Source organism: Nelumbo nucifera, chromosome 4, assembly GCF_055504915.1.
Source record: "Nelumbo nucifera cultivar China Antique chromosome 4, China Antique-T2T, whole genome shotgun sequence".
In the NCBI taxonomy this organism is placed as follows: Eukaryota; Viridiplantae; Streptophyta; class Magnoliopsida; order Proteales; family Nelumbonaceae; genus Nelumbo; species Nelumbo nucifera.
The window spans coordinates 19,149,160-19,174,115 of NC_142652.1; the positions used below are offsets into that span (position 1 = coordinate 19,149,160).

The 24,956-nt window shown below is 47.5% G+C and overlaps 1 protein-coding gene and 1 pseudogene across 1 annotated transcript; both read left to right on the plus strand.

Moving 5' to 3' along the window:
- Window positions 1-469: 469 nt before the first annotated feature.
- LOC104598026 (Pentatricopeptide repeat (PPR) superfamily protein) lies at window positions 470-2,874 on the plus strand. Its single transcript, XM_010259896.3, has one exon. The coding sequence runs from the start codon at window positions 602-604 to the stop codon at window positions 2,735-2,737; it is 2,136 nt and encodes a 711-aa protein (XP_010258198.2). The 5' UTR covers window positions 470-601; the 3' UTR covers window positions 2,738-2,874.
- A 4,237-nt stretch (window positions 2,875-7,111) lies between these two features.
- LOC104598187 (syntaxin-related protein KNOLLE pseudogene) lies at window positions 7,112-23,914 on the plus strand (annotated as a pseudogene).
- The last annotated feature ends 1,042 nt before the right edge of the window (window positions 23,915-24,956 follow it).

Below are 24,956 nucleotides of genomic sequence, written 5' to 3' on the forward strand. Positions count from 1 at the left end.
CGTCCAATTTGGATATTGAACTATTTAATTTAAATCAAATTCATATATTGCCTCGTTTGGTTTGATCTGTTTACACCCATCACCCAGCAAAAAAGGGTTCCAGTTGAACTAAGTATTGTCCACGTGGCATCTTCTTCATGTGCTGCCACTTGTCAAAATAAATCCCTTTTCTGGTGGCTATTTCTTATTTGTGCATAAACAGATATTCTTTATGGTCATTGATAATATAGACATTAGGTCAGCAACTCAGGCTAGTGTGTTACCTTATACCATACCAAACCAAGCTAGACTCCTAGCCGGTGGGCCTTATGGGGCTTCAGTCCACACTGGTGATAGGTCAAGTGTCCCGTGGGCCGGACCCAAAATTTTGAGATCCACTCACTTGTCGAACGCTTGCGAGTTGTGAACGGGCTATAGAATTAGAGAGTAGAAAGAAATTCAAACTCAAAACAGCCATTAGGCTATTTAAGCCTGTTATTATGTTACCCAATAACTGTAGGAGGAAATGGCGGGAATTATTGCTGCTCTGGATCAGTGGATCTTCCGAGTTCTGATCATCAAAATGGAACGCAGGATTAGGTGATTAAAAGGGGAAAAGAAAATGAATGCGATCTCGTTGTCGTTGTTGCGCAGACGTGCGCTTTGCCTCAAGAAGTCTCCTCATCGTTTTGGGTCTTTTACCGAAACTGGCCCCGAACAGCGGCTAGAGCCTCTTGAAGTCGATCGGACAATAGCTTCTATTGATTCCATCAATTCGAATCCCTGGTTTTCCCTGTTGAATCTCTGCCACAGTATAAATTTTCTCAAGAAAATACACGGCTTGCTGCTAGTCCATGGATTAGCGGGTGACCTTCTCTGCCAAACAAAATTGGTTAGTTTGTATGGTTCCTTCGGGGATGTCGAGTGCGCTCGCTTGGTTTTTGATAGGATAAGAAACCCAGATCTATATTCATGGAAGGTGATGATCAGATGGTACTTCCTTAATGATTGTTATTCGGAAATAATCCCGTTTTATACCTGTATGAGACAATGTCTAAGAGAGTTGGATAACATTGTTTTCTCTATTGTGTTGAAGACGTGCACTGAACTGCATGATATAGACGAAGGGAGGAAACTCCACTCCCATGTTGTAAAAGTAGGGAATCCTGACAGTTTCGTATTAACGGGTCTCATAGACATGTATGCCAAATGCGGAGAAGTTGAATGTTCTCGTAGTGTGTTCGAGGAAATTCCTGATAGGAATGTGGTCTCTTGGACATCTATGATCATGGGATATGTTCAGAATGATTTCTCAATAGAAGGGTTGGTTTTATTCAATCAGATGAGACGTGAACTGATTGAAGCTAACCAATTTACAGTGGGGGGCTTACTCACAGCATGCATCAAGTTAGGTGCCTTACATCAAGGCAAATGGGTCCATGGGTACATAATTAAGCAAGGCATAGAATTCAATTCATTTGTGGTAACCACCCTCCTAGACATGTATACCAAGTGTGGGGTTGTCAAGGATGCTCGTTCTGTATTTGATGAACTGTCCACCATCGATCTTGTCTCATGGACAGCTATGATTGTTGGTTATACCCAGAGAAGCTACCCTCATGAAGCATTGAAACTATTTACAGACAAGAAATGGGAAGATCTCTTGCCCAATTCCATTACCATTGCAAGTGTTCTTTCTGCATGTGCACAGATGGGCAATTCAATTATTGGTAGGTCAGTTCACAGTCTTGGGATTAAACTAGGATTACTTGATGGTACAGTAAAGAATGCCCTCGTGGATATGTATGCAAAATGTCATATGATTGGAGGCGCACGTTCTATATTCCAGACAATATTGGACAAGGACGTGGTTGCATGGAATTCAATGATCAGCGGTTATTCCCAAAATGGGTCTTATTGTGAAGCACTGTCACTTTTTCGTCAGATGAGAGATATTGTCTCGCCAGATGCCGTTACAGTGGTGAGTGTCCTGTCTGCTTGTGTGTGCTTAGGTGCTCTGCGTGTTGGTTGTTCAATTCATGCTTACGCAGTGAAGCAAGGCCTTCTATTGTCCAATGTCTATGTTGGAACTTCCCTTGTCAATTTTTATGCTAAATGTGGGGATACAGGATCTGCCCGCAGAGCTTTTGATGAGATGGCATTGAAGAATACAGTGACATGGAGTGCCATGGTGGCTGGGTATGGCATGCATGGGGATGCTAGGGAGTCCCTTTCACTTTTTAGTGAGATGTTGAGTGAAAGTTTGGAACCCAATGAAGTGATCTTCACAAGCATTTTATCAGCTTGTAGCCACACGGGGATGGTTGGAGAAGGGTGGAGGTACTTCGATTCCATGTGTCAGGAGTATAATTTCACTCCTTCCATGAAGCATTATGCTTGTATGGTTGATCTACTATCTCGTGCTGGGAAGTTGGAAGAAGCCTTGGCATTTATAGAGAGGATGCCGGTTCAACCAGATGTAAGTGTCTTTGGAGCCTTGCTCCATGGATGTAGACTCCATTCAAGGTTGGATATTGGAGAGGTGGCAATTAGGAGGATGTTAGAGCTACAGCCTAATGGTGCAGGGTACTATGTACTCATATCTAATTTGTATGCGTCAGATGGAAGATGGGAAAAAGCCAATGAATTGAGGGAGTTGATGAAAGAACGTGGCTTGAGCAAGTCCCCTGGGTGTAGCCTAGTGGAGGTGGACTACAGCAACAAGTTCACTGACTTGAGGGTGGCATCTTTCGTTTAACTGCATCAATGGTTGTGTATGTTTTTTCTAGCCAAAGAGAGTCTTTATCACAAAGTTGGGAGGAAACAAGAATGGTAACATGCTATGCATGAGTACTCACCCTGAGCATGCTCAAAGATATTCAGGAGGATGATCTTCCAAATATTGGATCTCAGTTTGGTCGGAGACATGCTTTAGAGTTCAGATCAAGCACATACTCTATAATATCATGCTGAGGAATCAATACAGTCTATTTATGGGTGCAGCATGAAAATCGGAATGTATATTTGGAAATCGTCAATTTACATGCCTTCTAAACATTACAGAGAAGAACAATTTCGAATTCTTCCAATGAGCAGGGCCATTTCCACCTGAAACACGCATGGAGAAATTAAATACAGCTGTTTAAGGGTGTACCTCCATCTGCAACTACCATGCACATGAGCTCATTCATAGTCACAGGGTAGAAAGCATCACCACTTAGCTTCTTTTCAATCCTCATATTACAATTTTGATGAATTTCTTTTCCTTTCCCGTTACATTACCATTGTTTCTTATTTTCCTTTTCTTCTTAGGATGTTGTTTGGGGATGAGATGAGTTCGCAAGAACCACTGCTTTGACTGTCCCGAGGATGTATATTACTGTATATTCAAAAATGAGCATGATAATGTGTGTTCTGTTACAACTTACAAGATTAACAATGACATACTGGCATGTAAACCCTACTAAATTATCTGATCTTTGATGACATAAATATTTGGAACTGAAACGATGTCTTCCACAAGTTTCCTAATGTTTCAATGGTGTGCAGCTAGGGGTGTCAGTTGGACCGGATTTGATCCAATCTGATCCAATCCAATATGAGTCCATTACAGATGGATCAGGTCCAATCCAATCTGATGAATACCTGGATCATTTTGGACCAGTCCAATTCAATGTTTGGACCGGCCAATTTGTTCAAATTGGCTTTAATTAGATTGGTTCCAACCCAAACCTGGTCTATTGACACCTGCATTCTTATCTTCTAGCAATGGATTGGATATTGGTTCAATCTGACCCAATCCAATATAAATCCATTACGGATGGACTGAGTCCAATAAAATCCAATAAATACCTTGGACCATTAAGTCTGGACAGATCCAATCCAATCTGTCCAAATCAATTTTGATTTGGACGGGTCCAACCCAAAACCAGTCCACTGACACCCCTATCTGCAGCTCTACTCATGATACCAGGCCAATCATGGTGCATGTCAATTCTGTATAATCCAATATTTCAAATTTAGAAAGGGTAAGTTACTTATACTACCTCTGGATTTCAGTCAAATATTGATGATTTAGCTGAATGCGATAGCTGTTTGGCAGGTTGTGGAACCAATAACGGGCGTGGGGTGTTATCATTGATTCCACAACCTGCTACATAGTAATGCGTTCAAAAAATCCGAATTCAGATATAGGATGATGTGGTCCCCACTTTATATGAGAATTGAGATAGGAGGAAGGTGGTGCAAATTCTGCATCAGTTTTTCGGATGACAAAATTTACACTACTAGTGAATGCAAAACTTAGAAAAAAGTACAAATTTTGTATGATAAGAATGCAAACCATAGGCTCAGTTGGAGAAGAGTATAAACACCAATATGTACAGTGAATGCAAAGTTTACAAATATAGTATACAAGGTCTTGCACTATACATATTTGTATTTATAGTTTTATACTCCTCCCAAACTGAGTCTGGAAGGAGTACAAATGCAGATACATAGAGTACAAAACCTTGTATTTTGTATGTGTACATATTTGTATTTGTACTCTTTCTAAATCGAGCCAATTGCAAAGCGCAAAAGCAAATTCTATGTTACCCAAGTTGGCATCTGGTCTTGGGAAGGTATCAAAGACAAATTGAGCAGATTTTATGTTACCTAACTTGGCATAAGATTCGATAAGTTTGGTGGAAGGAAGTGCATCTCTTTCCCACTCTTCAACCTTCTTTCTCTCCTACTTCCTCTACCTTCCTCGGCCCGGACCAACTCACCCTTAACAGCTCGGCCTGGCTGACCTTTACTCACAGTTTACTAACTTGAGCATCAGAGTGCCTTCCTTGGGGATCTCATCCTCAGGACCTTTGACCATGCTTTGGTTGTAGGCTCTACTCGGTGCACCACCTTGTCCTTTCACCTTGGTTCGTCCAAGTTGGTAAGATTTATCTATTGCACGTTCACCTCAATCCGGACAGCATTAGATTTGGATTGACTCACCTTTAACAGCTCGGCCTGGCTGACCTTTATTTACAGCTTACTGACTTGAGTGTCAAAGTGCCATCCCCAGGGACCCCTGACCATGCTTTGGTTGTAGGTTCTACTTAGTGCACCACCTCGTCCTTCCACCTCAGCTTGTCCAAATTGATAGGATTTATCTGTTGCGGGTCTACCTCGGTTCAAATAGCAGAGGCTATGGTTGTTCCCACCAACTGCTCGAGCTGTTAGAGACTCCTAGCAGGTTCTTTGACGACCCAAATTCCTAGATATTAGGCTATCTCAAATGCCTCACAAACTAAAGTACCCACCATCAACCCATTAATACATTGTTAGAAACCTTGAGTTAAAGAGGGCTCCTTTGTAATTCTCCCTTGATGTAGGCGTACATGGTGAGAATCGTAGTGCCTGCCCCGACAAAGACCTGTCAATGGGCCGGGTCTGAGTCATCTGACCCAATGCATCCATCAGTACTGAACCGTCAACCCTCCAAAGATGTGAATGTATGATCGACATATTAAGGGTGGATTCGAGCTAAGCCAAGCTGAACATCTATTTATTCGAGTTTGACTTACCAAAAGACCATGAGGCTCAAGCTCGATTTGAGCTTGATTTGATTCAATTCAAAAGCTCGTACATTCGAGCTCAACGTGGCTTAAGCTATATATATTATATATATATATGGCTCGATCTCGACTCAAAACTCAGTTTAGACTTTAGATTAAGCCAAGCTTGAATAATAGCTCGTGAAAAAAGCGTATCCACTCCTATACCTTGTATTGGTGGGAAGAAAATGTTTATTCATAACTCAGTCAGTGATCTTGTAACGATTCGAGTTTTGGAACTCTGTAAGTCATAAAAGGCCCATTTGAGAGGGCTTTTGTTGATTGAGCTGTGTTGATTGAATCGCTTGAAAGAACCTACCAAATCATCACCCAAACAGAACTTATCATGCACTTGCATTCTGTTATGAACATGAAAGTTGAAATCCGTATGCAAGAGGCGTTTTTCTTTTGGGAAGCCTCTATGCAGCTGATTGGTTAACTAAGTTGGGTCACTTGGTAGGGATCTTCGATGTTAGGGGTGTCAATTGGACTGGATTTGGTCCAATCCGATCCAGTCCAATGTGAGTCCATTACAAATGGACCTGGTCCAATTCAGTCCAATGAATATTTTGGATCGGTCCAGTGACTGTCCAGTCTGTTCAAATTTCTGTTAATTTAGATTGGTTTCAACTCAAACCAGGTCCATTGACACCTATATTCTTATTTTTTATCAATGGACCAGATATTGACTCAATCCAATATAAATTCATTATGGATGGACCAGGTCCAATCCAATATGTCATATTGGTTCGTCCAGTCCATCCAAATTTAATATATCTTATTAGTCCGTCCAATCCATCCAAATGGATTTTAATTTGGACGGAGTCCAACTCAAAACCGATCCATTGACACCCCTATTTGATGTTGCTCTCTGTTAAGTGGTTTTCTTTGGCAGTGTTTGGAATCAATGTTGTTTCTGAGAGGTGGGTTTTTTTTTTTTTTTCATAAAATGGTGTTGTATAAATATGTTGTTTTCTCTGATTTTTTTTTTTTATTTGGTATCATTAGTGTTACTGTTACATAGTAATTTTTTAATGGTGTGTCAGCATAATGTTGCTAGCAACAGTAGAAAAAACACCACGAAAACATTGAAAAGGGCATTCTCTTGGATCACACCTTTCCTGATTTCCAATATGAGAAAATGGCATTGATGCCAAACACCTACTTTATATTTGTTTGTGCGATCGATGCATGAGAAAGAAGACAATCCCACGTTCTTTCATTGTAACTCTTTCCGATCTACCAGGAAAGGAAAAAAAAAATACAGAGAGAGATGGTGAGGACTAATGTAACTCTTTTCGTTCTAACTTAAAACTTATCTCTTCAAACACTAATGGAAACACGAAAGCAATCCAATTAAACCTCTCGATCGGTTCCAATAATTCTCAATCCACCAACTATAGTCTACATTTAGTGTTGTGGCAGAGGTTTAATTTTACGGTAATGAGTAGTGGTAGGGGTTTGATTTCTTTTTGAACGTACGTTGAAGCCAATTTACTATTGTTCATCAATGGCATCGCTGTTGTTGGTGATTAGAGATGGTGAGGACTGAGGAGAGCCCCACCCATTTTTCAGTCTTTCTGTTGCAAAATTTCTGCCTTGGTAAGTGGCCTAATGGATGGGTTCTTATTGAGTGAGTAAACCATCTTGATACCTTTTGAGAAGCCACATATGACATACCCTCTTACAGGTTCAACAATGTTTTAAAATTTGATGTCCCAAAAACACTTGCCACTGAAAAAAACATACTGATTCTCGAATGTGATGAGTTGCTTATGCCAAACTTGGAACTATGTATTTGCCTTAATTGAGGAGCAAATCTTTGTTTGTGTTCAACAAAGAACAATGGTTCGTGGTGAGCTGTTGTGTTAATTGTGTATCTCTACAAATTAACCCGGCCATTACTCAATCCAGTTGATTCATTTCTGTTTCAAATGTTTTTTACTTTAAGCCTTTGAAAATCTTCTGCAACTGATGAAACTGATGAAGGTATGCTTGGTTTTATTGGTATATGCAGCCCCAGAAAGGAAAGGGCCATGACATGTGAAACTTGAAGAGGAGAGCCCCGCCAATTTTGTAACCAACTTGTGGCAGTAAGCCAATCTTTCAAAGAATTGAATAGAATCATGATAATGAAAATCTCTCATATAAAATCATAAAAAAACCCAAATAGCCGATTAGGCTTGTTCATCAAATCGATGAAACTGATCAAATCGACCAATCCAAATCGATTTTCTAATAATTTGATTAAATTCGGCGGGCTTTGATTTAGTTATTATGTTAACATGAAAGGTCGGGTTGGTTTCGGTTTAGTTATCATGTTAATATTTTATATTTTAAATTAAATTTTTTAATATATGAAAGTGGAAAATGTCTCATATTTCTTAGTTTAAAATATTTTGTATTGTAAATTTTATTTTTTAAAATTTAAATTTTTTGAACCAATATGATCCAAGTTTTCACCAATGATTAATTGATTTTGGGTGACCAACTCTCCAACTCGATCAAATCAATTTAACTGATCAAATAGACTGATCTTATGGAACTGAATGGACCTACGAACACCCCTATAGCCCGATGGTGGAACTTAAGACTTGATTAATCAATAAAAGGAGATGTCCTTTTCGTTTAATTTTCCCTGAATTTGACTAGAAACCAAAATAACAAAAATATACAGTATAACAAATAATGCACTGTAGACAAGAAGATCCTAAAAGAACAGTTCTCACATACCGAGTAGTAACACTAGAAGAGATGATCGGTGGGGTGTGAAGTGGGGGTTTGGTACCTGATTTATTTTTGTTTGCAAAAAGATGGTTGTGTTTGGTTCAAATGCAAATAAATTTATAATGATGCAAAGTTATAGTAATGCAAATGATTTCCGTGCAAATTTTGATTTATTTCAAAATTTGTAATCCCACGTTCTTCCTTAATCCTCCTCTCCCCTTTTAAGGATTTCAATGTGAAATTATAAATTTGATAGAGAAGAGAAAAATATACATCTGTATGCAGGTTTGATGCATTTGAGATTCTTTTACCTTCCTGTAACTTGTTTTGTACATCATTCAATATTATTTACAATTTGGAGGCCTATTCAGATGGGCATTCTCTGCTTGGGTGTTTTCCTTCACCGCCACCACCTCCGACGAGGTTTGATTGGAGGAACTTGGAGGCCGATTCAGATGGGCATTCTTTGCTTCTAGGCGTTTTGCTCTTCCATGGCTGCAGCATCTCGTCGTTCCTAGGCACTTTGCTCCCATTGATGGTTCTGTCTTTTTGCCCCTTTTCTCTTCTGAGTTTCTAAGAAGGGAGATCTTTCCCTGCCGGCTCCGCCCTTCTTTCTCTCTCTCCCTCCCTCTCTGATAAATCTCCCGCTGCAATAAGATATAACCAAACGGATACAATGGCCGGTCCATATTTTACACTCTCACTAAACCATCATTTCTCAACCCCATCGGTGTAAAAGTGCATGTACACCTGAAACAAATGCTGCCTTAATGAAGAATTTTTTACCAAAAAAATAAAGGAAATTGGAAGGTGGCTTCTTGAAATATTCCTCGATTTTCAGCTTAGGAAGAAAGGACCCACCGAAGAAGAGGTTAATTGGACATGGTTATAGCGATGTTAATCTCGCATCCCAGCTGGGAAACAGAAAACCAGATGCTGAGATAATTACCAGAGTCATGGGGCCTGAGATGGGATATTTAACAACCCCAATTGTATCGCTTCAATGCGCGCTTCTACTGTTAAGTGGGCGAGGTAGTCTACCCAAGGGAGGTGTTTTGCCACCTGGCATTGTTTTCGGGCCCACCGATCTCCAAGAAAGACTCAACAGAATGGCGTAACGTTTGATATCATCTCGAGGAATGCACTTTAATTTCTGCCTTGTAGTTGCTCCTTTTTCTCAAGACCAAGGCTAATTTAAAAGAAATTATAAGTGGCGGTTTGAGATCAAAGTAAGACAGAATGAATAAATTCTAAGCACTGCTTTTGTTTTTGGATGACATACAAAAACATTTCCTGAAGTAGTTTCTGACAATCATCAAAACCTTCCTTATATTTTTACTTTAGTAAAAATTTCCCTTAAATTTTTAAAAAATTTAACATAAACCTTACTTCCATCAATGATCCAAATAGAAAATGTTATATCGATTCATCAATTTTGCTTCAAATACCCATTTTGCCCTTTTATAAATTATTAATTTGCATATATTTATACTGAAATATCCTTGTCAACCTGGTATTCTCTTTTCCTCTCCGACAACCTCTTTTTTCCTCTTTCCTATCCCTGGGATTCCACCATGTAAGAGGAGGAAGGCGGCAGCTCTTTCAATCTTTCAATCCAAATCCAAAAAGAACACAGCTCTTTCAGTTTTCTCCCCGCCAATAGGAGGCTCTCCGGCTATAGAGAAGGGACGCCTCACGCCGGTGGACCGCACAAGAACTTCGGTCACCAACGGGCTGCGGAAGAAGCTGAAGGATCTGATGATGGACTTCCAAGAGCTGAGGCAGCAGACGATGGCAGATTATAAGGAGATGGAGAGCCGCCAATAGTTCACAGTAAAAAGGGAGTAACCGGTGGAAGAGGTGATAGAGAAGATTATATCGAGTGGGGGAGGAACAGGAGCGGAGGAGCTGCTGCAAAGGGCAGTGCAGGAGCACAGAAGGGGGAAGGTTCTTGAGATGGTGTTGGAGATACAAAACAGGCACAATGCGGTGAAGGAGATTGAGAAGAGCCTTCTTAAGCTGCACTTGAACATGAAGGTGATGGTGGAACCTCAGGGGGAGCAGTTGGACAACATCCAACACTATGTCATGAATGCTACCGAGTATGTGAAGGACGGGATGCGCGACCTCAAGGACTACTAAGAACTATCAGAAAAGCAGCAAGAAGTGGATGTGTATGGGGTTTGACGATGCGCAATCTGGCCGGTCTTAGTTGTCAATGACCTTGCCTCTGAATCGAGTAGCAGGGACTTGAAACGTAGGAGACGAAGAAGCTCCGGGGAGAATCCGGTGTAAAGGCTCCGAAGCTTAAGTTAGGATCTTTCAAAGGCAAGATAAACCAGATAGCGCAAGGTTTTTGCATACATCCTCTTTGGGGGTGGAGCGCCTTTTATAACCACCTCGCGCACTCACTCCTAGACTCTTGTCAGGTCGGGAATGAGTATTTCCGCGCTTCTGCCAGTCCGGGCGCCATCGCCTCTGCTGAGGCAGAACCGTCGCTGCTCCTTTTGTCGGAGCCGTCTCTGTAACTGGAGGCAGTGGTGACAGGTGACGGTGGCAGGTGGCCGTTGGGAATGCGGCCGTCAAGCGTCAGATCCCAAGTCAGTCAGTGCGCCGCCCCTGGATACGGACTCCCTCGGTGTCAGGTACGGCGTGGTTCGTCCAGTTCAATGCTCCGGAAGCGACGTACCTGGAGTGATGCGTAAGGCGAAGTCTCAAGTTTGGAGAAGGGGAGGCCCCGAATTGTCATAAGACGGGCCCGTTCGGGTCTTTGCTTTGTGTGACGGGGTCAAAAGGGGGAGTTCGGGCTCCTCGTAGGGAGTCCGATCACTAAGTAGGGAGTTCGAGCCTCTTGCTAGGGAGTTCGAACTCTAGGTAGGGAGCTCGGGCACTAAGTAAGGAGCTCGGGCCTCTTGCTAGGGAGTTCGAGCTCTAAGTACGGAGCTCGGGCCTCGGGCCTCTCGCTAGGGAGTTTGAGCTCTAAGTAGGGAGCTCGGGCCTGCTGGTCCCTTCCCTTTGGTGTTTGTACCCTCGGTATGGTCTTGAGTTCCGAGCTGCTTGCCTTTATTGCCACGTGCCGTGATTTGCGAGGTCGGGCCAAATCTTCCTTCATCAATTGCCCCCCACTCCTTGTGCTAAGGTCTTGCCCTGGCGCGGGGAATTCGCAAGGTGGCAGGTAGATTTGTTCTACACTCTGAACCTTGGTTCTGCTGGCACGAGGTGCGTTTGTCAAGGTTTCTTGGGTTTCCTCGAGCGTCCATTTATGTGGGAAGCGTGTTGGCCTGCCTGAATGTTGCTAGATGTGGCGGTGCGCGCGCTTTGCTTTGAATTTTGAAAAAAAAGGGGGGTGCGGAAGCGGGCGCTTTTTTAAATTTGAAAAATACGTGCCACTGCCGTCTTTTCTGAGACGTGCGCTGACGTTCCGTCAGTTTCGAAAAGGTGCGTGCTGTCACTGTCAGTTTCAGAAAGACGTGCGCCAATCACGTCTCAGTTTCGGGCGACGTGCGGTTAGGGCGGTCGTAGGCCGTCAGATTGGCTTTGATCTGAGCCGTTGCCTTTTGGTCACTGTGTGCATAAATAGCGAGGGGGGGACCCCGTTTCGTTGTCGCTTTTGTATCTCTCGAGCTCGCGTCTGAGTTTTAGCTCGCATCCAATTCCCGTCCAAGGTCTTCCGTTCGTCCGAGCTCCTATAGTCTACAACTTTCGTCCGGGTGAGTACTTTCCTGGTCTACTCCCAATGTCTAGCTCGGATGGCTCAGATAGTCATTTCAGCGGGTCTGATGCAGGTTCTACGAACCAAGTTGCATCCCCCGATAGCCTTAGCGAGCCAGAGGTAGAGCTCGAGGAAGAGTTCGAGCCTGTAGGCCGTGGTGCTTCGGGTAGTTTGGCGTCCACCTCTCGCCGGGGTCGGATGTTAGACAAGTTCGGCCCTTCGACCATGACGCCCGAGGGGCTCCAATCCCTCATTACTTACTATAACTTGCCCGAGGAGTATGCTTATTTCATACCATCGGGTAGCTTTCCTTGGGAACATGGTCCTGATGAGATCATAATATTCTGGGAGTAGCTCACCGCGGGGCTGCAATTGCCTTTCCACCCCCTCTTCGTCGAAGTCTTGAACCACTTCGGCGTGACAGTCGGCCAGCTTCACCCGAACTCTATTCGGAACTTGGTGGGGACAATCTCCCTTTTCTGTGACGAGAGCTTTCCGTTGGACTTGGAGATTTTTTCTTCAATCTTGATGCTCAAGAAGCAAGCGGGTCCTCTCCCCAGGCGCAGGCGGGCTTTCTACCTGTCTCCTCGCCCGGGTTTTAAGCTTTTACACGAGCTCCCCAACAAGGTCCCAGCATGGAAGCGGGACTATTTCGGGGTGCGAAATGTGCTGGGGTGGCCTTTTTAGACCGGGTGGGGAATAGTCGCTCCCGACTTCAGGGTTACGCTTGACAAGGAGACGAGGAAGGGCCTCCGGCAATGGGCGCGGCTTGGGCTGAAGTGTGAACAGTATCTGACGGAGGCCAAGCTTATTGCGGCCGGCCTGAGCTCGGGTAGGTCCTTCACTTAGAGACTCTTATCTTGCTGCCTTTCTTGCTTTTTACTGATGGCGAACCTCTTTTCGCAGGTGTGATGGATTCGCGAGGGACTCGAGGTGGACACTTGTTTCAAGGTATGAAGAGGAGAAAGCGGGTTGCCAAGCGAACTCGCGCCGAGGTGCCTCAGGATGCGGAGCCCGAGGTGCCGGGCTACCAGCCAGAAGATCCGCACAGGGGGCCCGAGATGGTCCCTCCGATGCAGGAGCCAGTGGGGGGCCCTTATGCTGAAACTACATACACAGGGGCTCCTACATACTCGGGTGCTCCTGCTTCCTCCGGGTCTGCTCATACGCGAGCTGGTCCTTCGGGCTCGGGGGCCCCGGGGGATTTCAGGAGCGTGCTGACGCCGACCTACGCTCTTCAAAAGAGTAAAGAGGCCATCTTCCCCGAGGAGGTCGCGGCATGGACTGATCTCCCTCTGCACCAAGTGGCCTGCCGTGCCGTTACCCACGCTATGGTGGTAAGTGTTCTCCTTTTTTAGCTCTTTGGCTTTTGTTTTGTTGGTTCTTTTGATCATTCGGTCTCTCTTTTGGCAGGTAAATTCTTCCATTCATGCCTTGGCGGCTCAGGTGGAGAGGAGCTCGAGGCAGGCGCGAGCTGTCGAAGAGGCTCGTCGTGCGGCTGAGGAAGCCGCTCGTGCTGCTGAAGCTAATGCTCTTGCTGCTGAAGAGACTGCTCGTGCTGCTGAAGAGACTGCACGTGCTGCCGAAGAGACTGCTCGATTTTCCCGGATTAGGCAGGCGAGGTCTCAGAGAGATGCCAAGGCCATGGGAGTGGTGGTGAAGCACATGGCGGACTTGAGGCTGGATCTGCAGCATCAGGTTGAGTACCTTCAGGAGGACATCAGGGAGAGGACGCAGATCTTCTCCCAAGGTATTGAAGATGCCAAGAAGAAGGCCGTCGAAGAGTACATCGCTTCGCCGGGTTTTGACGATCTGATGGTGGATTCATATAGGAGGGGTTTTAAGCTAAGCCGGTGGATGATCCGGAATACATACCCCGAGCTCGATGTTAGCGCCATATCCACTTCACGCATAACTCAGGAGATGGCTAATGCTACTGACGCCGAGCCAGACTCCGATGGTGAGGCGGGGCCTTCGGGTCTTGTCGAAGTGCCTTCAGACGATGATGAAATAGCTCCTGGCTTGTAATTTTTTTTTTTTTTTGTATTACCCTACTTTTGGAATAGAATGATTTGTTTAAGTGCTTGTTGTTCCCTCCCGAACTGAGCATATTTTCCAAACTGAATGTATTTGCCGAACTGACTATACGTCCGGTCTGTTTTCTTTGGTGGTGATTTTACCCATTTCGCTTGGCGTTCTATAGGTAGTATCGCCTTAGGTTGACAATGTTCCATGCTCGGGGTACTTGTTTTTCCTCTAGGGTTTTGAGCTCGTATGCCCCCCCAAGTGCTTTCTTTACTCTATAGGGTCCTTCCCAATTTGGCCCAAGTTTCCCTACGCCAGGTTCGGGCACCATGACCTTACGGAGAACTAGGTCGCCGACGCGGAAGTTCCTCTTCTTTACTCGGGCGTTATAATACCGAGCTACCTTTTGCTGGTAGGCCGCAGCTCGGATGTGCGCGAGGTCTCTCACCTCGTCCAGTAGGTCGAGGTTGGTGTGTAACTCGCCTTTGTTTGTCTGTTCGTCGTATGCTTCTAGTCGCAGCGTAGGTACTTCGATTTCCGCCGGGATTACCGCCTCGGTGAGCCCATAGGTGAGGTTAAAGGGGGTCTCTCCTGTGGCGGTTTTTTCTGTGGTTCGGTGAGCCCATAGAACACTTGGTAGCTCGTCTGCCCACAACCCTTTAGCTCGGTCTAGTCATGCTTTCAGTCTGCAGAGGATGGCTCTGTTCATTACTTCTGTATGACTGTTTGCCTGCGGGTGTGCGACCGACGTGAAGTTCTGACGAATTCCCATATTTTGGCACCATTCTTGGAACTTGATATCCTCGAATTGTTTGCTTTGTCGGAGATCAGTACCAGAGGTAGCCCGAAGCGACATACTATGTTCTTCCAAAAGAAGTTCTGTACGTTTCGGGCTGTAACCATTGCCAGAGGTTCAGCTTCTATCCACTTTGTGAAGTAATCTACTGCCACCACTAGGAATTTTCTCCCGCCTGTCGCTGGTGGGAATGGTCCCAGAAGGTCGATGCCCCATTGGGCGAAGGGCCATGGACTGGTGAGGTATTTGAGGTCGGCAGTGGGCTGGTGGTGGATATTGGCGTGCTTCTGATACTTGTCGCATTTTCTGACGAGCTCGATGGCCTCTGTCTTCATCGTTGGCCAGTAGTATCCTTGTCGAAGTGCCTTTTGGGCGAGGGCTCTGCCCCCCAGGTGTCCGCCTCACAAGCCTCCATGAGTGTCGCGGAGTACCAGCTCGGCTTCGGCTGGGCGCAAGCATCGCAGGTAGGGGAGCATGTAGGATCGTCGGTACAACCGTTCGTCTATCATGACGTATTTGGCTGCCTGGCGCTGCACCCTCTTGGCTGCGTTGCGGTCCGCGGGGAGCGTTCCGTCTAACAGGAAGCTCGCGAGTGGGTCGATCCAGCTCGGCTTTGCTTCAATGACGGGAGCGACCTCTTCTGCCCCACCAAGCGTGTAGGATCGTCGGTACAACCGTTCGTCTATCATGACGTATTTGGCTGCCTGGCGTTGCACCCTCTTGGCTGCGTTGCGGTCCGCGGGGAGGCTTCCGTCTAATAGGAAGCTCGCGAGTGGGTCGATCCAGCTCGGCTCTGCTTCAGTGACGGGAGCGACCTCTTCTGCCCCACCGAGAATGTTGGGCCGAGGTAAGTTCTCTACATACACGGTCCTCATGGCGTTGTGGCTCGTGCTGGCTAGTCGGGACAGGGCGTCGGCCTCAGTGTTCTTCGACCTCGGGATTTGCTTGATGAAGTGTGACTGGAAGTTGAGCAGAGCCTCCTTTACCTTTGCCAAGTATGCAATCATTGTGAGCTCGCGCGCTTCGTATTCGCCTGTAACTTGGTTGACCACGAGCTGGGAATCACTGCAGATAACTACGTGCTTTGCTCCAACCTTGTGCGATAGGTTCAGCCCGGCTATCAGTGCCTCGTACTCCGCCTCGTTGTTGGATGCCGTGAACTCAAAGTGTAGTGCGTATTCCAACTTTGTTCCGCTCGGGCCGTGTAGCATTATTCCAGCCCCGCTGCCTTGCTGGTTCGAGGAGCCATCTACGTGAAGGATCCAGGGCTCCTCATCCCAGTTCGCGCTTGGTCTAACCAGGAGGGATGCTACACTGGCTGCTACTTCATGGGGTTCGGACTCGATTGGCTTGGGAGCTCCGAGCTCGCCCAAACTGGGGATCTCGGCTCGATCGGCTCAGGGGCTTCGAGGCTAAACGTGCATTCTGCGATAAAATCTGCCAAGGTTTAGGCCTTAATGGCAGTTCTTGGCTTGTACTGGAGATCGTACTCGCTGAGTTCGATGGTCCATTTCGTCAGTTGACCGGAAACCTCGGGTTTGAGTAAAACTTGTCTCAGAGGTTTGTTGGTCAGGACAATGACGGTGTGAGCCTGGAAGTACGGGCGGAGTTTCCGAGCTGCTATCACCAATGCATGGGCTAGCTTTTCTATCTGCGGGTATCTTGTCTCTACTCCCTTTAAAATTTTACTAACATAATATATGTGTCGCTGGACCCGGTCTGTTTCCTTTATTAGTACCGAACTGACCACCTCGTCATTTGCCGAGAGGTACAGTTCTAAGACCTCGCCCTCCTCGGGCCGAGCTAAGGTTGGCACACTGGCGAGGTAACCTTTTAGCTTGTCAAACGCGAGCTGGCAGTCTTGGGTCCACTCGAACCCTTTGCCTTTGATTGCTTTGGAGAAAGGTAGGCAGCGGTCTGCCGATTTGGACATGAAGCGGCTTAGGGCGGCTATGCGGCCGTTTAGCCTCTGAACTTCTTTTACTTTCCGAGGTGGTCTCATATCTAGGATGGCTTTTATCTTGTCCGGGTTGGCCTCAATACCGCGCCGATTGACAATGTAGCCTAGGAATTTGCCCAAGGTGACACCGAAGACACATTTGTTAGGGTTCAGTTTCATGCTAAATTGACGCAGGATTTGGAAGACAGAATCTAAGTCTTGTATTAATTCTTGTGAAAACTGCGTCTTGACGACCATGTCGTCTACATAACACTCTATCTTCGTGCCAATCAGGGGCCGAAATAGCCTATTTACAAGTCTTTGGAAGGTCGCCCCAGCATTTTTTAATCCGAAGGGCATGACCTTGTAACAGTACAGACCGAACACGGTTATGACGCTGGTTTTTTCCTCATCGGACTGGTCCATCCGGATTTGGTTGTAGCCTGAGTAGGCGTCTAGGAAGCTCAGCAACTCATGTCCCGAGGTTGCGTCCACTAGGCGGTCAATTCTAGGGAGGGGGAAGCAATCTTTTGGGCAGTCTCGGTTCAGGTCGGTGTAATTGACGCACATGCGCCACTTGCCGTTTGCCTTTTTTACCAGCACAGGGTTGGCCACCCAGCTCGGGTAATGGACTTCCCTTATGAAGTCTACTGCGAGGAGATTCTCGACCTCCTCGTCGGCCGCCCTCCAGCGTTCTGGAGCTAAGTTGCGTTTCTTCTGTCTAACGGGTCTGACTACAGGGTCAGTGTTAAGCTTGTGAGTTATAAGGTCAGGGTCAATACCGGGCATATCGGCCGCGGACCATGCAAAAATATCTAAATTTTGAAGTAAAAAACTCACCAGTTCGGTCCGTAGGGGTTCTTCGACGGAAGAACCGATCTGGAGTTTGCGGGCCGGGTCCACAGGCGAAGTCGGGATTGCGACTGTTTCTTCTGTGGGCGAAGATTGTTCCTCGCCTTGCTCCGCAGGCCGCTCCAGATCGAGGTCGCCGGCTGCCTTGGTTTTTCCCTTCAGGGCAGCAACATAACACTTGCGGGACTCGAGCTGGTCGCCCCGCGCTACCCCCACACTGAAGTCTGTAGGGAACTTCATGGCCAAATAGTAGGTGGAGACCACCGCCCGTAGAATATGCGTAATCGGCCGCCCTATTATGGCATTGTATGGGGAGGGGGTCGCGACCACCGGGAAGTCATGGTTGAGTCTAACTGCACAAGGCCATGTGCCGACTTCCACAGGTACTGTTATTTTTCCGAGGGGCCTGACTTCCTCTCCGCTGAAACCCACCAGGGGAGTGTTCGCAGGCTTCAGTTCGCTCCTCTGTAGCTGTAGCTGGTCAAACGCTGATTTGAAGAGGATGTCCGCCGAGCTGCCCGAATCTACGAGTACGCGTCTGACCTCGAAGTTGCTGATCCTTAGTTTAATGACAAGTGCGTCATCGTGGGGGTAGCGGACTCCTCACGCGTCGTCCTCTGTGAAGAAGATTGGTTCTTCGGTCTTTGGTCTCTTTGGAGGGTTCCGCTCCTCGAGGGCCGCTTCGCGAACTGAAGTTCGAGCTGCTGCAGAGGTACACCCTGCTACCACCGAACCTCCCACAATTACATGGATGGTTCCCCAAACTGGCCTCTCCACCGGAGGCTGTCGCTGTAATGGTTCGGTAGGCCTGCTGCTAGATTCGGGGGCATCCTTTTCGTGCTCCCCTGGCTGATCTGCCTTATTGCTATTATTCTTGTGCTGTACATAGTTTCTCAAGTATCCGCGACGGATGAGCCCCTCTATCTCGTCTCGGAGATTATTACACTGCTCGGTACTGTGACCATGGTCTCTATGGAAACTACAGTACAAATTCTTATTTCTTTCGTTCGGATTTCCCTTTAGGCGAGGCGGCCACTTCACGTATGGGGCGTCCTTGATCGTCATTAAGATCTCGGTCTGCCTTGTGTTCAGTGGCGTGTAATCCGTCCGAACTGCTAGGGGAGCTCGGAACGACTAGTTCGACTTCGGCTCTCGGGCCGGGTTTTTCCGGTCGACTGAGTTAGAGGACTCGCCTTCCCTCTTTCTTTTCTCGTTTCCGCCCTCAGTTCGTTGGTTGATTTCTTCCTCCGTCCTCATGAACTTGTCCGCGAGCTTGAGGAATTCGGCCACGGTTACGGGTTGGTTAGCTACCATGTGCCATTTGAATTCTTTGTGTGTTACCCCTCTTTTTGCCGCCGCGAGCTGTACCGCGGGGTCTAACCGCGATATCTGCAAGCATCCTTCGTTGAATCGCTTGATGTAGCCCCGTATGGATTCTCCTTCCCTTTGGACTACTCCGAAGATGCTTTCCTCTGCTCTTGGGCACCATTTGCTGGTGACAAAGTGTGCGGTGAAGACCTGCACGAACTGGGCCCAGCACTTTATCGACCCGGGGGCTAGGTTCCTGTACCAAGTGCGGGCTACCCCCCGGAGGGTGGTGGTGAAGGCCACGCACATGCACGATTCACTGGCTCTGGCGAGGTGCATTTGGGACTGGAAGGCGTCAACGTGGTCGTTGGGGTCGAAGGACCCATCATACTTGTCCAGAGGTGGGAGCTTGAAATCTCTGGGCAAGGGGACCGCTAAGAGTTCTGGTGCGAGGGGGGAAGGAACTGGGAGAATCATGGCAACTCCTATCTCGTCCGAGCTCGTCTCTTCTTTGCCTCTGATCTCTGACAGGACACGGGTGGCGGTTCGGCGACTTGGCCGGCGCCTCCGCTGTTGAGTGGGCCTTGTACTGGCGCTACTGGCCTCCGTGTTGCCGAGCTCGATGGGCCCATAATGCTGGTAGTCTGTTGCTGCCAGTGCGCCGAATCGGTTTTCCGTAAGGGGGAACTCGGGCTTGGAGCGCCGAGGTGCCGACCTCGCGGGCGAGGTTCCTGACCCACCTGTGAGTTGTGAGGCGGGGATGACATTTTTCTCTCTTCGGCCTGGGGACGAGGCCTGGCTGTTAGGGGGGTTCTGGGGCCCGGAGGCCTTTCCTTTGTGGGGGCGCCCATCCTGCGGGGAGGCCTTGACCGGTCTCGGAGCAGGGTGGCGAGGTGGAAGCAGTGATTGGTTCAGTGGCAGTTGGGGGAACTGCTGTTGATAATGATACTGGGAGATGTTGTGCAGCACTTGGTGCTGGTGAAGCTGGTGTTGTTGGAACTGTTGCATTTGGGCTTGCATTGCCCGCATGCACTGCATCAGGTCGTCCAACCGGTTTTGGCTGGCTGCCAGGGGGACGGCAGTCGGTTCAGTGAAGGTTGTCTCAATAGGGGGAAGGAAGGGGATGCTTGTGGCAAGAAGGTTTACGGGCGCCACCGCTTGTGGCGCATTCAAACTGGGGATTCAATCCACCGAAAGGGGGATGGTGAACTGTCCAACGCACACCACGGGAACTTGAAGCTGTTCCCCGGTGGTGTTTGTCTCTGTGCCGCATCCGGCGTTGCTGGAAGAGGCCATGAGTGTTGGGTTTTTCGAAGGAAAAAAAGGGGGTATGAGAATTTGGAGGGAGGCTTTTTGAAGCGTTCCCACAGACGGCGCCAATTGATGATGCGCAATCCGGCCGGTCTTAGCTGTCAATGACCTTGCCTCTAAATCGAGTAGCGGGGACCTGAAACGTAGAAGATGAAGAAGCTCCGGGGAGAACCCGGTGTGAAGGTTTTTGCATACCTCCTCTTTGGGGGTGGAGCGCCTTTTATAACCACCTCGCGCACTCACTCCTAGACTCCTGTCAGGTCGGGAATGAGTATTTCCATGCTTCTACCAGTCCGGGCGCCATCGCCTCTGCTGAGGCAGAACCGTCGCTGCTTCTTTTGTCGGAGTCGTTTCTGTAACTGGAGGCAGTGGTGACAGGTGACGGTGGCAGGTGGCCGTTGGGAATGCGGCCGTCAAGCGTCAGATCCCAAGTCAGTCAGTGCGCCACCCTTGGATACGGACTCCCTCGGTGTCAGGTACGGCGTGGTTCGTCCAGTTCAATGCTCTGGAAGCGACGTACCTGGAGTGATGCGTAAGGCGAAGTCTCGAGTTTGGAGAAGGGGAGGCCCCGAATTGTCATAAGACGGGCCCGTTCGGGTCTCTGCTTTGTGTGACGAGGTAAAAAAGGGGAGTTTGGGCTCCTCGCAGGGAGTCCGATCACTAAGTAGGGAGTTCGGGCCTCTTGCTAGGGAGTTCGAACTCTAGGTAGGGAGCTCGGGCACTAAGTAGGGAGCTCGGGCCTCTTGCTAGGGAGTTCGAGCTCTAAGTAGGGAGCTCGGGCCTCTTGCTAGGGAGTCCGAGCTCTAAGTAGGGAGCTCGGGTCTCGGGTCTCGGGCCTCTCGCTAGGGAGTTCGAGCTCTAAGTAGGGATCTCGGGCCTCGGGCCTCTCGCTAGGGAGTTTGAGCTCTAAGTAGGGAGCTCGGGCCTTCTGGTCTCTTCCCTTTGGCGTTTGTACCCTCGGTATGGTCTTGAGTTCCGAGCTGCTTGCCTTTTTCGCCACGTGCCGTGATTTGCGAGGTCGGGCCAAATCTTCCTTCATCAGGGTTTATTCTAGTCCTGATTCTCATCGTATTGGTCGTCATTCCCATCACCACCAATTTCAGTCATTCCTAAAATGCTAAAATCTTTATTTTAAGGCTGTTGTTTCTTTTGATTTATTGACTTGTATTTCTTTTTGAGGTGCGGGATGGGGGAGGAAGGCTCTAGTGAAGAACAGTTGCCGGAAAAACAAAAGGAATATTCTGAAAAAAAGGGAATAGCGCCGCTACAACCGTAAAAGGTTTACATTCTTTTTATTTTTTTGCTCTCACAAAAAAACAACAAATGTGAATACATGGGCCAAAGCTGTCTGGTGCTCGACCCCGACGCTAAGTGGAGGCTAACTTGCCAGAGGCCTCGCATTCTTGTCGAGGTGAGTCCGATTCGGACGGGTTGGAGTCCACATCCTGTGCTGAGATATCCACCTCGGCAGGGTGGGACTCCGCGGCCTGCGTCGAAGTGCCCACCTCGGCCCCAGCGGACTCGCCACTTTCATCAAGAAGGCTATCTAAACTAACACTAGACATGCCAAGCTAAAGGGATAGGACAACGAAAATTGGAAACAAGGGAAGGCAAACTCACCAAGAAGATCGAAGAAAGCGGGATGACCTCGGACACAGGGATAGTTGACACCGAGCTGGGAGACTTAAATGCGATCTCATGGAACTCAATCACACGGTTTGTGGCGAGAAAAATGGGCCCTTCGGCCCCTATTTATAGCCGCCCTAATCGAGGTTCAACGGCCAAGATCTGCATGATCCAACGACTCCTATGAAAACTGGCTGCACGCCACCCGAAGTTGAAATCAGTTGAGCGCGTGTTTTGACGTCCACAAAGTTTATAAACGGCGTGACGTCCGTGCGTACCCAATACGCGATCTGGGTCATTTCCTGGTCGAGCCAAGCGGTCATATAGGTCCGACCGAAGAACCGCCTTTCGTACCATCTAGACATTGTGCTAAATCCACCTGGCCTCGTCTTGAACTCCCCGCACAGGGTCAGGACCCCCAACACGAGGAGTGGGGGGCAATTCGGAAGCTCGGGTAGGCCTATAAACGGTATTCAAAAATCTGAATTTGAATCCGAGATTCGACACAATCGAATCGAATTTGGATAATTCGAATCGGATATTTGGTCGTATTCGAATATTAATTTCTTACCGATTAAATTATCGGATCGAATTCGGATATGCATTGATCTGATCCGATAAATATCCGGACCAATATATAATAAATAAAATCTCTTAGGGGTAAATGAGGAAATTTGTTCCTCAAATCCCAGTCAGTCAACCCTAAACCCTAAATCACTCGACATTTTTTCTCAGCACAGGTTTTCTTCTCTCTTCCATTTCCTTGCAAACCCTAACCCTAATCCTCCCTTTGCCATTGTCGTCACCCAAGCAACCACACCGGCCACACCAACAACTCGATGCCACTTGAGCAACCACCATCACCTATGTCTTCTATCTTCTCCTCCATCTCTTCTCTTTCAATTTTCAAATCTTGATTCATTACCGCAACCGCTCGAGAAACCGCCATCACCAACAGGCAAGAGGCAACAACAACGTCTGTGGCAACAATTAAGTGATAGTAGTCTCAACGGAAACCACCATCACTGGCAATAGCCATTATCTTCTATATCTCTCCTTCGTCGCACTGCCATTGTTAGTGAAAGTAGTCTCGACAGCAACCACCATCATTGACGACAACCATCATCTTCTCTATCTCTCCTTCTCCATCGCCGCACTGCCATCACCGCTCACCGGCCACCACTACCATCGGAAGAATTCGAATCGAATCGAATATTCGATTTGATAATCGAAACCAAATTCGAACTCAAAGATTTGATATCCATAGGATATCAAATCAAATTCGAATATTAGTGTTCATAATTGGTTTTGAATTTGAATGTATCCTGATTCTATTCGAATTCAATCCGTTTACAAGCCTAAGCTCGAGTGTCCAGGCACTTCAATACCAAATCCACTTCGGCACTCGAATACCGAATTGACACGTAATCGACTCCAGAAGCTTCTCAGCGGACTTCGAATCTCTCAGGATCACGCCGCGTAACAACATGCCTTATCCTCTCCCTGCCCGAATCGGAAGGTAACGATAAACTTCATTGATTGATACGTTATTCTCCTTCTAAAGCGGAACGGATCCCAACTACGTGGGTTGAGGATCCCGGAACCGTTACGTGAGACTCACGGTAGGTTAACTATATAAGGGCCTCGACCCCCAAGACCCAGGTACACGCGATTAAGTGCATCTCTAGCTCTCCTATTTCTTAAACTCTCAACTCACATATCACAGTTACTGACTTAAGCATCGGAGCGACATCGCTGGGTTAACCACCCGGGTTCTCTGATCCCCTTTTTCTTTGCAGTTCTAGTGATCTATTTGTCAACAGACGTCTGAACTGCCCTACAGCTAGGAGCATCCAGATCGCACATCATGATACGGGATGCGCGACCTCAGGACTGCTAAGAACTATTAGAAGAGCAGCAAGAAGTGGATGTGTGTGGGGTTGATTCTAGTCATGATTCTCATCGTATTGGTCGTCATTCCCATCGCCATCAGTTTTAGTCATTCCCAAAATGCTAAAATGTTGTTGTTTCTTTTGATTTATTGACTTGTATTCCATTTTGAGGTGCGGGATGGGGGAGGAAGGCTGTAACCGTAAAGGTTTACATTCTTTGATTTATTGACTTGTATTTCATTCCCAATAGAAGGAATATTCTAAAAAAATGGGAATAGCGCCACTGCAACCATAAAGGTTTACATTCTTTTGATTTTTTTGCTCCGATAAAAAACAACGAATGTGAATAAGATGCTGACAAAAAAAACAACAAAAGCCTGGTCGTCATCATAAATGGTCGAAAGCTGTCCGGTGCCCAACCCCGACGCAAAGTGGAGGCTGACCTACCAGAGGCCTCGGGTTCTTGTCGAGGTGAGTTCACCTCGGACGGGTTAGACTCTACATCCTGTACCGAGGTATCCACCTCGGTAGGGCGGGACTCCGCGCCGGCGCCGAGGTGCCCACCTCGGCCCCAACGGACTCACCACTTTCATCAAGAAGGCCATCTAAACTAACACTAGGCATGCCGAGCTAAAGGAATAGGACAACGGAAATTGGAAACAAGGGAAGGCAAACTCACCAAGAAGACTGAAGAAAGCGGGACAACCTCGGACACGGGGATAGTTGACACCGAGCTGGGAAACTTGAATGTGATCACAAGGAACTCAATCACGCGGTTTGTGGCGAAAAAAATGGGCCCTTCGACCCCTATTTATAGCCGCCCTAACCGAGGTTCAACGGCCAAGATCTGCATGATCCAATGGCTCCTATGAAAACCGGCTACATGCCACCCAAGGTTGAAATCAGTTGAATGCGCGTTTTGATGTCTGTGAAGTTTATAAACGGCGTGACGTCCATGCACACCCGATACACGATCTAGGTCATTTCCTGGTCGAGCCAAGCGGTCATACAGGTCCGACCGAAGAACCACCCTCCGTACCATTTAGACATTGTGCCAAATCCACCTGGGCTCGTCATGAACTCCTCGCATCGAGTCAGGACCCCCGGCACGAGGAGTGGGGGGCAATTGATGAGGGATGATTTGGCCCGACCTAGTAAGTGAATGACACATGGACACGACCTGCTAGTAGGATGA